At 39.1% G+C, this 10,919-nt stretch overlaps 1 protein-coding gene across 1 annotated transcript; it reads left to right on the forward strand.

Moving 5' to 3' along the window:
• The first annotated feature begins 461 nt into the window (after positions 1–461).
• On the forward strand, positions 462–7,899 carry GADD45B (growth arrest and DNA damage inducible beta). The gene is made up of 4 exons (XM_082243505.1): positions 462–624; positions 767–868; positions 4,275–4,488; positions 7,632–7,899. The coding sequence occupies exons 1-4, from the start codon at positions 476–478 to the stop codon at positions 7,743–7,745; spliced, it is 579 nt and encodes a 192-aa protein (XP_082099631.1). The 5' UTR covers positions 462–475; the 3' UTR covers positions 7,746–7,899.
• The last annotated feature ends 3,020 nt before the right edge of the window (positions 7,900–10,919 follow it).

The following is a 10,919-nucleotide window of genomic DNA, read 5'->3' on the forward strand; positions in this document are numbered from 1 at the left end:
GGAGAGAGAGAACGAGAGAGAGAGAGAGATAGATAGATAGACGGATGGATGGATGGATGGATGGATAGACGGATGGATGGATGGATAGATAGATCTATTGAGATAGATAGATGGATAGATCTATTGAGATAGATAGATAGATAGATAGATAGATAGATAGATAGATCTATTGAGATAGATAGATTTTGAGACATATTTATATATATATATACACACACAATTCCCCTACTTGTGGGTTAAAAGGTGGGGAAAGACTGTACTAGATCCTCAGATAGAGTGTCTATATAGAGACTGTAATCAATGTGATCGCTGTGATGACAGCTGGATGCACCAGCCTGTGTTTTCATCCAGCATGAGCAATCCATAAGCGTGCTGAGCTTGTCATACCCGGGAAGTAGTGTCAGCCAATCTAGGAGCGGGAAGTAAGCAGAAGCGCCGCCCACAGGCCGGCATACCTTATAAGGAGCATTGTGGAATGGTGTTCAGTGATCAGTGGAAGGAGAGTGTCATCTGTCAGAGTACAGAACGGGCTATACATACCCGGCTGCTGGAGTCTTTACTGGAGGATTGCTTGGTGATCATGACACTGGAGGACGACGACATCTGTGACAATCATACCGACAAGTAAGTGCCATCATCATTCCTGTAGAATAGATGAAGGCATGGCTGCATTGTAGTATAGCCGTGCCTCTGTCAGTACATTGCACTAGCTGTATGGATGATCGGGACCTGGAAGGGTTGTCATCTGCTGTCTCTGTCTCTGCAGGATGCATCCTGTCGCTTCTGCTCTGGAGCAGGTCCTGGATGTTGCCCATAGACGGGGCTCACTGACAGTTGGGGTGTATGAATCTGCCAAGTTTATGGACAGGTAAGTTACATGGTGATTCCTTTTTTATTATTGTGCACTATGGTCATGTAACGAAACCAGATGTAGCATTGACTCTATAGAAAATGTTATTTTTAAATGATCCACGATCACATCAAGGGGATTAGGGTTCATACACTATACAATCGGATTGTGAAATCTCTTTAGATTTACCAAAATGTGAGAGGATAAAAAACCTAAACAACCCACTTAAATTGCATCAAATCAAGCAGGTAGATTGGTACATTGTAGAGCTATAGGAAATTGTGCAGGTCCTAGTATTACAATACTTGATGGTAGAGCTATAGGAAATTGTACAATCAGATTGTATAGTTACATAGTTAGGTTGAAAAAAAGACACAAGTCCTTCATACATATAGTGTATGGTGATCTTATTGTGGTACACACTTCAATAAATGATCACTTTATCTTCTTATTGATCTCTCCTGATAGGAATAGTTTATCTATAGATAATAACCAAACTTATTCAATATGCCACATATGTGGAAGCATTCAGTAGTTAAAGTAGAATTATAGGCAACCCTCACCCCTTTTTGAATACAAGAGGGTTATAACCCCTGTCAGACTTTTTTTTTTTTTTTTATTCCTCCATCTATGTCCCCTTGTGGCTATTTCCTTTCACTTCCTGTCCCATAGACAAACAAGAAGTAAGGGTAAATCCCTGCAAACTAAGGGAATTCTTTGGGGACCCCCAGGTCACCAGAACTAGTGTCCCCTTGGAAGATTTCCCCTCTATTACTTTTCTGGGGACGGCTCAAAATTTGGGATTTTCTTTTACTTTTACTTTCAGTGATAATGGTAAACAGGGAATGGGGAGAGTGAATCTCCCTAATAGGGGGCACAGACAGCAATAAAAACTGACAGGTGTTCTAATCCCTCTCCACTCTATCCAAAACTTAAAGTTATAATTTAATAAACTATTGTAACATGATCATTGATCACATCTCTGTTTCCACCACGTAATCTCATAATCTGATTGATCAAAATATGATCGTATGCCAATCAATGTAAGGCTCCTTTCACACACTCAGTCCGTCGGACGGAGCCTGTTTTTTCTCATTGGGGAATCGATCCACCGATCCCCCGCTGAGCAGGAGGATGACAGCTGTGTCCTGCGCTGTGTGCGGAGACACAGCTGTCAGTTCCCCATGCATCTCTATGGGGGAAATCGGATGGGAACGGACCGTCGGTCCGTTCCCATCCGATCTAATCTGCTGGAGGGGTGGAAAATAGGGTTTCCATCTGTCCAGATTTGACGGATCGGATGTCAGCGGACATGTCTCTGCTGACATCTGATGCCCCATAGGGATGCATGGGGGGACCGTTCAGATCCGCCAAAAAAACGGACAGGCGGATCTGAACGGTCCGCCTGTGTGAAAGGGGCCTAAAGCAATAATTGATTTTCTAACCTGGCAAATTGGCCAATTGACTATTTGAGTAGATTTAATATAAATGGCTAGTTATGGCCATTTGATTGTTTGTAGATTTGATTGTTTTGAATCACATGTCAATCAAATAAAAAATGGATTTGTTTATGGCCACCATTCTATACATAATGCGCCTTGCTGGCACTCAGCGGCTGTTGTATATTGCTACAATCAATACCATCCTTAAAACTCAGCTCAAGATACAGGGAATTAAAAAAATAATGGTAACACTACAAGGAAAGCAAATCATTTTAGTTCCTAAACCACAATACCATTTATGGTTTATTTACACTGCTGTTATGTTGCGGTGCCAATTTTTTAAAAAAAAGGAAATCGAGTAGGAGTGAAATGCACTGAATCCAAATGAATGGGACCTGTAATGTAGCGCACCACAATGTGCATAAAACCTGTGTAGGGGTGCATACATCACCAAAACACAATCAGGTGTCTGTTCTAGTGTATCAGTTGGCACTGTGAGTTCTAACAAGGCAACTACACATTCCAGGGAGGCCACAGAGTCATTGCATTAGTCACATGAAGTGCAAAACAATTTCACTTGTCCAGGTGAGCAGTCTGGACAATGACAGCATACTGTATACAGTATATTAAACATAGAAAGATTAATAGAGGTAACAAGCTGTAGTCTATAACAGGGTAGATGCTTATCACAAAAATGAATTAGCACTCTACAAAAACTACACCTATCCCGAGGAACAAACATGGACCACTGAGCTAGGGATAAAAGTAACATAGCCTGATTATTCATTGTTTACCTGTGCATCCTCATGTGGGCAAACACGGCCCTCATGTGGATGTACACTTAGGTGCGCCAATGTGAACAAGGCCTACAAAGGTTGAGAAAGCCTGGCATCGGTTGTCAACCATTATCATTTTTTTTTTGTAGTTATTAAACCTCCAAAAATCTTTGTTTCCTGTTTTCTACAATAGTCCAGGAGATCCTGCTTATATTTATGACATTTGTTTTTTTCTAAATTTTTGAGAGTGGATGTCTGGATAAAATATAGTGTTTATATACAATGGATGACTAAAGTCAGACATTTTAATATAACATTTTTCATTATCCAAATGTACTGAATTTAAAAATGTAATGTGTGTGTGTGTATATATATGTATATATATATATATATATATATATATATATATACTGTATGTGTATGTGTGTGTGTGTGTGTGTATATATATGTATATATATATATATATATATATATATAATATAGTGTGTGAATGTATGTATGTGTATGTATATATATATATATATATAATATAGTGTGTGTATGTATGTATGTGTGTATATATATATATATATATATATATATATATATATATATATATATATAATAAAGTGTGTATATGTATGTATGTGTGTATATATATATATATATAATATAGTGTGTGTATGTATGTGTATATATATATATATATATATATATATATATATATATAGTGTGTATGTATGTATGTGTATATATATATAATATAGTGTGTGTATGTATGTGTGTATATATATATATATAATATAGTGTGTGTATGTATGTATGTGTATATATATATATATATAATATTATATTATATTATGTATGTATGTATATATAATAGCGCTGCACAAATTGTTTGCGCTTTATTTTATAAATCTTGAATAAAAATAATCATGTAAAATTGTATCTAAAAGAAACGAGCTATGAAGATTTGCTAGAAAACAAGAAAAGTATTAAAACCGTTATACAATGATACAATTGTACATGCCACCAGTATATTGTATCTGGCTTGAACAACAAGGATATGGGTCTTATTATTTCCTGTTTAAAACTTGACTCTGGGGCTATAGCATATATATTAAATTAATGAAAACTAAGCAGGTTCACGTGGCTACCATTTAAAAAGGATTGGAATGCTTATTTGATATGGTCTTTGAAATATGTGTTTTATCTTTTCTTCCACAGAGACCCTGACAGTGTGGTACTGTGTCTTCTAGCAGCAGATCCAGATGTGGATGATGTGGCTTTAAACATCCATTTCACACTGATACAGGCCTTTTGCCGTGACAATGACATCAACATTTTACGGGTGTCTGGCTTGCAACGCTTGTCAGAAATCGTTGAGCCAATGATTGGACCAAGCTCAGAGCCCTTGGACCTTCACTGTATTCTAATTTCGGTAAGGCTCTCTAATAAAGCACATGCTGGGGTTTTTTTTCTTTCTTTTTTTTTTTTAATACAGATATAATTTGTAGCCATGCAAAAAGTGTCCCTGTGTGTTTTTTTTTTTTTTGTAGCCATGTTAAAAGTTTTTTTTTTTTTAGGGGTTTGAGAACTACAAACCATTAACCACTTTAAGACCGGGCATATTTTTGACACTTGGTGAAATCAGTTTTTTTTTTTGCTAGAAAACGACTTGGAACCCCCAAAGTATATGTGTGTATGTGATTATCATATATAATATAATATAATATATATTTTAGCAGAGACCCTAGAGAATAAAATGGAGATCGTTGCAATATTTTTTATCACACCGCATTTGCGTAGCAGTCTTCCAAACAATTGTTTTGGAAAAAAATTAACTTTTTTGAATTAAAAAATAAGAAAACAGTAAAGTTAGCCCATTTACAGTAATGTTAGCCCATTTTTTTCCAAAATGTGAAAGATAATATTACGCTGAGTAAATAGATACCCAACATGTCATGCTTCAAAATTGCGCACGCTTGCGAAATGGTGACAAACATTGATGCTTAAAAATCCTCATAGGCGATATTTTAAAAATTTCTACAGGTTACCAGCTTAGAGTTACAGAGGAGGTCTAGGGCTCAAATTATTGCACTCGCACTAACGATCGCAGCGATACCTCACATGTGTGGTTTGAACACCATTTACATATATGGGCGGGACTTGAGTGCGTTCGCTTCTGCGTGCGGGCTAACGGAAACAGGGCACTTCAATTTTTTTTTTCCTATGTTTACAGTTTTTTTTTTTTGATAATTTTTATTCCTATTACAAGGAATGTAAACATCCCTTGTAATAGAAATAGGCACGACAGGTCCTCTTTATTGTGAGATCTGGGGTCAAAAAGACCTCAGACCCAGAAATCGGCCCTTTAAACCGGTTGCTAGGCAACGACGTTTGACGTCGCTCTGGTCCTCCAAGACCATAGAGTCGAGTGAGGGCCATTTTGCCCTCACTCGACTTCCTGTCTCTGAGGATCCGGGACCGGATCGTTTTCCCCGCTGCCAGTTGGTCCCGTAAGCGGCAAAAGCGGCCGGGGGGGGGGTGGTCACCTCTTCCGCCGCACCTTAAGTGTGATCCCGCGGCGAATCTGCCGCTGGGACCACCCTTATCTGAAAGCAGATTGCCTGCCGTTGAAAAAAATACCGGGGTTGTGGCAACTATCTGCTGCCATAACCCTGGTTTTTAATGTAAAATGACCGACGTAAAACTGCAGCGGGTAGTCGGTAAGTGGTTAAAAAGCTATAAGTAGCTTAATGATGAATAGTAAAAGGCATATTCAAAGGAGGGACAGCATGATGTAAAGCTGTCATTTGGAAGGAGGTGGGGGAAAGCGGCATTTTTCTGTACACAATAGACTTCCTGTTCTATAAACCCTTTGGTCATAATTTTATCCCTATTACAAGCATCAAACCATTACCCAGTGTGAAATAGCAACAAATGAATAGCTTGCCCTTATTGGCTGCATAGAAAATGCTAATATTCTGCCAGATACAAGTTAAAGTATGTCAGGGATTTTTTTGCAGTACCTTCCTTTTTTTTTTTTTTTTTTAAAAGAATAATTTCCCTGTGCATATTAGGAAGCACTATAGAAACCTGAACCTGAGTTGTAAAGCAGCTTACAGTTTGCCTTTTGTAAATGTAGTGTCTGCAGTCCCTCTTGCAAATCGTCTATCATCTTTTATCCCTCATTATGTGCAAAGGGATCAGGTGGGCTTCATCCTGGGCAGGCAAGGCTCAAATCCTATTCGGAGGGCTATTGACTTGATCTCACTTATGCAGGTGGCCTGGGAAGGGGGTGTCCCACAGGAAGGACTTTTACTCTCGTTGGACCTACAGAAGGTCTTCAATTCAATCTCCTGGCCTTATATATTTGAGGTCTTGAAGATTTGGGGCTTTGGCCCACGATTTTGTCATGTCATGGGAACTCTATATTCATCCCCACAGGCAAAAGTTAGGCTGGCAGGCTTCCATTCTGATCCCATTGAGATCTCTCATGGTACCCGTCAGGGGCGCCCTCTGTCTCCTTTGCTCTTCGCTATTGCGATAGATGCTGGCAATCGCTATTAGAGATATTCCAGATGTGGAGTAAGGGAACATAAATGTGGGCTATTTGCGGATGACCTCCTCCTGTTCATCACCTCCCCTCCCTAAAGTTTTGCCTTTAGTAATACTATAAATTAGGCCATACACATAAAAATTTCATGACTCACTCATACCACTCAATTCTCCCATCCATACTAAACTGTATCGATGAGTGAATCTGTAGTAATGGCTATTTGTAATCCGACAGCCAGTACCCGTGGCTGTCAGAATACTTGAACAGTTCTTGCCTCTGATTGGCCAAGAATTTTCTGCCTGGTTTTGTCAAGTCAGATGGTGCCAATAGGGCCATCCATGGAACAAATGTTTGCTTTTTCAGTAAAGCCTCGTACACACGCAACGATTATCGGCGGACCGGTCGTCCATCTTTTGTCCAGAGTTGTGTTTTGTTGGTTGGAATGTGCCTAGACTGCACGCAAATTTTCTCGCCCGACAAAATTCTACTTCAGAAGTGATGTCATGTGTTGGTTTGCTTTCTTTGTGTTCTTTCTTCTCTGAGCATGCCCAGTCTTGCTCATTAGATTTTTCCCTGTCGAAATCTGTACTGACTGCACGAAAATCGGCCGTGTTTTGACGGCGGACAAAATTTTATAGCCTGCACACCAGATTTTTTTCGGCCGAAAAGTCGGAGTCAGTTGTCGGAAGCATCATACTAACAAACCGAGAATCGGCCGATCGATCGTCAGACGAAAATTCCCTGCCAAATTTGGACGCGTGTGTACGAGGCTTAAGAATCATCTGAAATCCATGTATAGCCAGCCTAAGCCTTTATCTAGAGCTGCTCATAGATGAATTGGGTGAGGTCGGTAGGGATCAGCCAGATTTGATCATTGTGCGGCCATCCCTGTTTGAAGAGTGGGAATATAAACTAGCCATCTATGGCCAGTCTTGGATTAAGAATTTTTCATCAATAACAAGTTTGCTTTTATTTTTTGGCTACTGCTGATTTCTTACAATATTCTTCTTCTTTTTGTACAGATTCATCACAACAATTCCTGGAAATGTTCAAGTTTGGATGAGGTATCCAATTACTGTGCTGAATGCAGGTCCAGAAACCAGTGGGTTCCTTTTATCTCACTAATGGACCGGTGATATTACTCAATCCATTCCATGCCCTTAACATCGTGAACACAACACTGTGCAAAAGTGGAACTTACTGTCTGTGTGGATTGTTCTCAAGCTGTGCCATGCTTGGTGTTATGGAATCTTAGTAATGTCCAGTCAATGGCAAATTACTGACACTAAGTTGATACTATATGAACAAACGTTTTTTCATTTTGAAGTAAAGAAGCAGCTGGATCTGCAAGCCTTTTACCCAATGTTACTATGTTAAAAACTCTATAGAAAATGGAATTTATTTTTTACATTGAAAATTTGCAAGCATCTATTTTTTGGGCAAGCCTGTTTGGCAACTAGTGGTGCCTTTTGTGATGGATACATTCCCTGGATCTCACCATTTAACCTGCCTTGTTAACAGGAACAGATTTGTATTTTCAGTCCTAAATCTGATTAGCAATTGCCTCTTTTGGCACTGCTTTACAAACTGTTTAGACTCGATAAAGAAAAAAAAAATTGTAGTAATGCATTACACTGTTACAAACTGTTTAGACTCGATAAAGAAAAAAAAAATTGTAGTAATGCATTACACTGTTACAAACTGTTTAGACTTGTTAAAAAAAAAAAAAAAATAATAAAAATTGTAGGAATGCATTACACTGTTGTGCCAAATCGAAATTATAATGCAAAAATGGATGTAGGCCGCTTCCAAGTTTAATTGCTCCAATAAATGTTTGCAATTGTTTTTGAGTTGGTTGTTTCCTGTATGCTATATTTTTACCTTTTCTGTGTGTGGGTTTTTTTTATTTTTATACCATAGAAAAAGATGTACCACATTTCAGGTTTTTTGTGTGAGATTAAATTTGTTCCATAAAAGACTAACCATTGGATTTGAGTTGATCCAGAAAATATCAAATTGCCTTCTGGGGGTTCAGGAAGAGATTTAGTTCTCCCCCCCCCCCCCCCCCCCTCTAGAGAAAATTGGATAATGCTTTATTGGGGCTTTTTTGCCTACCTCTAAATTAAGTGTGTGCGTTCCTGCTTTGAATTTGAGAGCCTTTTTTTTTTTTTTTTCCATCCAATCGCAATTGCAATGTAACTGTTTATAACCACAAAGGGATTTCTTACATAAAGTGTACCTGGATTGCAATTCCCCTGTGTAGTAGCACAGATTGGATACCCTTTGTTGTATTACCACACAAAACCATATGATGCTCATCTTGCCTTTTTTTTCTCTGTGGGGATTCAGTCACTTACTGTATACCAATGCCATTATGCAGACATAGATGTCTTTTGTAACAGAAGCCGCAAGCTCTAATTACAATTAATCCAGGCTACTGGTAAAGGTGCGCCATAGTGATCTAACTCTGATGGTAGTATATTATTAGATACTCTCCTTCAATGCAACCTACTGAATACTTATTTTTCCACCACTTGTGTGCCATTGTGGAGATTTCCCTTCACTTCTTTTCCCCATATCCAAACAGGAAGTGAGAGGAAATCCCTGCAAATTAAGGGAACTCCTTGGGCACCCCCAAGTCACCAGAACTAGTATCCTCATCTGAAGATTTCTCCACTATTTCTTTTCTGGGGACAACCTAAAATTTGAGATTTTTGTTTATTTTCAGTGATCAAGGTAAACAGGACAAATAGAGAGGGGGAATCTCCCTAACAGGGGTACAGGCAGCAATAAAAACTGACAACTGTTCTAATAACTCTCCACTCTATCCACAACTCTAAAAAAAAAAAAAAAAAATTTATGCTGGGAAAATATACCGTATAAAAAAAAATGTCCTGCAGGGCATGGCATGCTCCACCAATCTGTTGTGTTACAGGAGAGTCATTTTTGGTGGCATAAAAATGTCTAAGGAGTAATCGCATAGCATAGTGAATATTCACTTGGTTTTGCTTATTTATCCTCCAGGGCCCCTTTGTTCAACTTTGTACTGTAGCTCAGTAATGAATCATCAATGTGTTCATTGTGGTGTACATGAGCCCCAAGGGGAACTCTTCTCATACTACACAAATTGAGGATACCTCAATTAGTCCACAGACAACAGGAATTCCTCCTAAAGGGGTTTGACTAATGATTGTGTGTCAGGTAATAGTCAAGAGTTTTGGTACGAGACATTGCATTCTAACTGTAGTCTTAATATTCTTAAGTGTTCCTTCATTAACCACTTGCCGACTGCCGCACGACTATTTACGTCGGCAGTCAGCCCCTCACAGGCAAAGCGACGTAGGTCTATGTCGCTAGCCTGTAAGGGTTTTGGGAGCGAGCGCGTGCCGCCGGATGCGCGCTCCTGCTCGGTCACGGAACCCCCCCCCCCCCATTGTCCGCCGGGCATTCGCGATCGTCCGTGACAGCGGGAGAAAAGCAGGCGGCTAGTGTAAACAAAGCCGCCTGTCAGTCTCCCCTGTGTAAGAATGATGATCAAACAGTTCTACTATGTAGGACCGTTGATCACTGTTCTTACACATCAAGCCACAGCCAATCACAGTTAGAATCACGCCCCTAGGGACACACTTAACCCCTCCCTCTCAAAAAAAAAGTTAACCCCTTCACTGCCAGTGTCATTTTTACAGTAACAGTGCATATGTATAGCACTGATTACTGTAGTAATGTCACTGGTAACCCCAAAAGTGTCAAAAATGTCAGTCAAGGGTCCGATCTGTCCGCCGCAATGTCGCAGTCCCACAAAAAAAATCGCAGATCGCCGCCATTACGCGTTAAAAAAAAAAAACAACAAAAATGACAAAAATATTTCCCTTTGTTAGTAAACGCAATAACTTTTGAGCAAAATTTTTTTTTTTTTTTTTTTTTACCAAACATATGGTAAAAAAAAATTGGCCTAAAATGTTAAATTTTGATTTTTACATTTTTTTTGGGGAATTTCATATAAAAAAAATGTGAAAAATATTGGTATTTTTGCAAAATTGACGCTCTTTTTTTTGTTTATAGCACATGATCACAAAATCGCACAGGTGATAAAATACCACCAAAAGAAGCTCTGTTTGTGGGAAAAAAGGACGCCAAATTCGTTTAGGTACAGCGTCGCACGACCGCGCAATTGTCCGTTAAAGTCACGCAGTGCCGAATCGCAAAATAGGCCCTTGTCAGGAAGGGGGTAAAATCTTCCGGGGCTTAAGTGGTTAAAAGCTGATGTGCAAAGCTATAGGATGTGGACCAATATTGGTTGTATACAACTG

The sequence above is a fragment of the Pelophylax lessonae genome (assembly GCF_965119305.1).
Source record: "Pelophylax lessonae genome assembly, chromosome: 1".
In the NCBI taxonomy this organism is placed as follows: Eukaryota; Metazoa; Chordata; class Amphibia; order Anura; family Ranidae; genus Pelophylax; species Pelophylax lessonae.

Bases quoted from the DNA above. Each gene is read 5' to 3' on its own strand.
- GADD45B (XM_082243505.1), top strand. From the start codon at position 476: ATGGTGTTCAGTGATCAGTGGAAGGAGAGTGTCATCTGTCAGAGTACA. The intron at 625-766 runs GTAAGTGCCATC...CTGTCTCTGCAG, and splicing joins TGTGACAATCATACCGACAA to GATGCATCCTGTCGCTTCTG. The intron at 869-4,274 runs GTAAGTTACATG...TTTCTTCCACAG, and splicing joins TCTGCCAAGTTTATGGACAG to AGACCCTGACAGTGTGGTAC.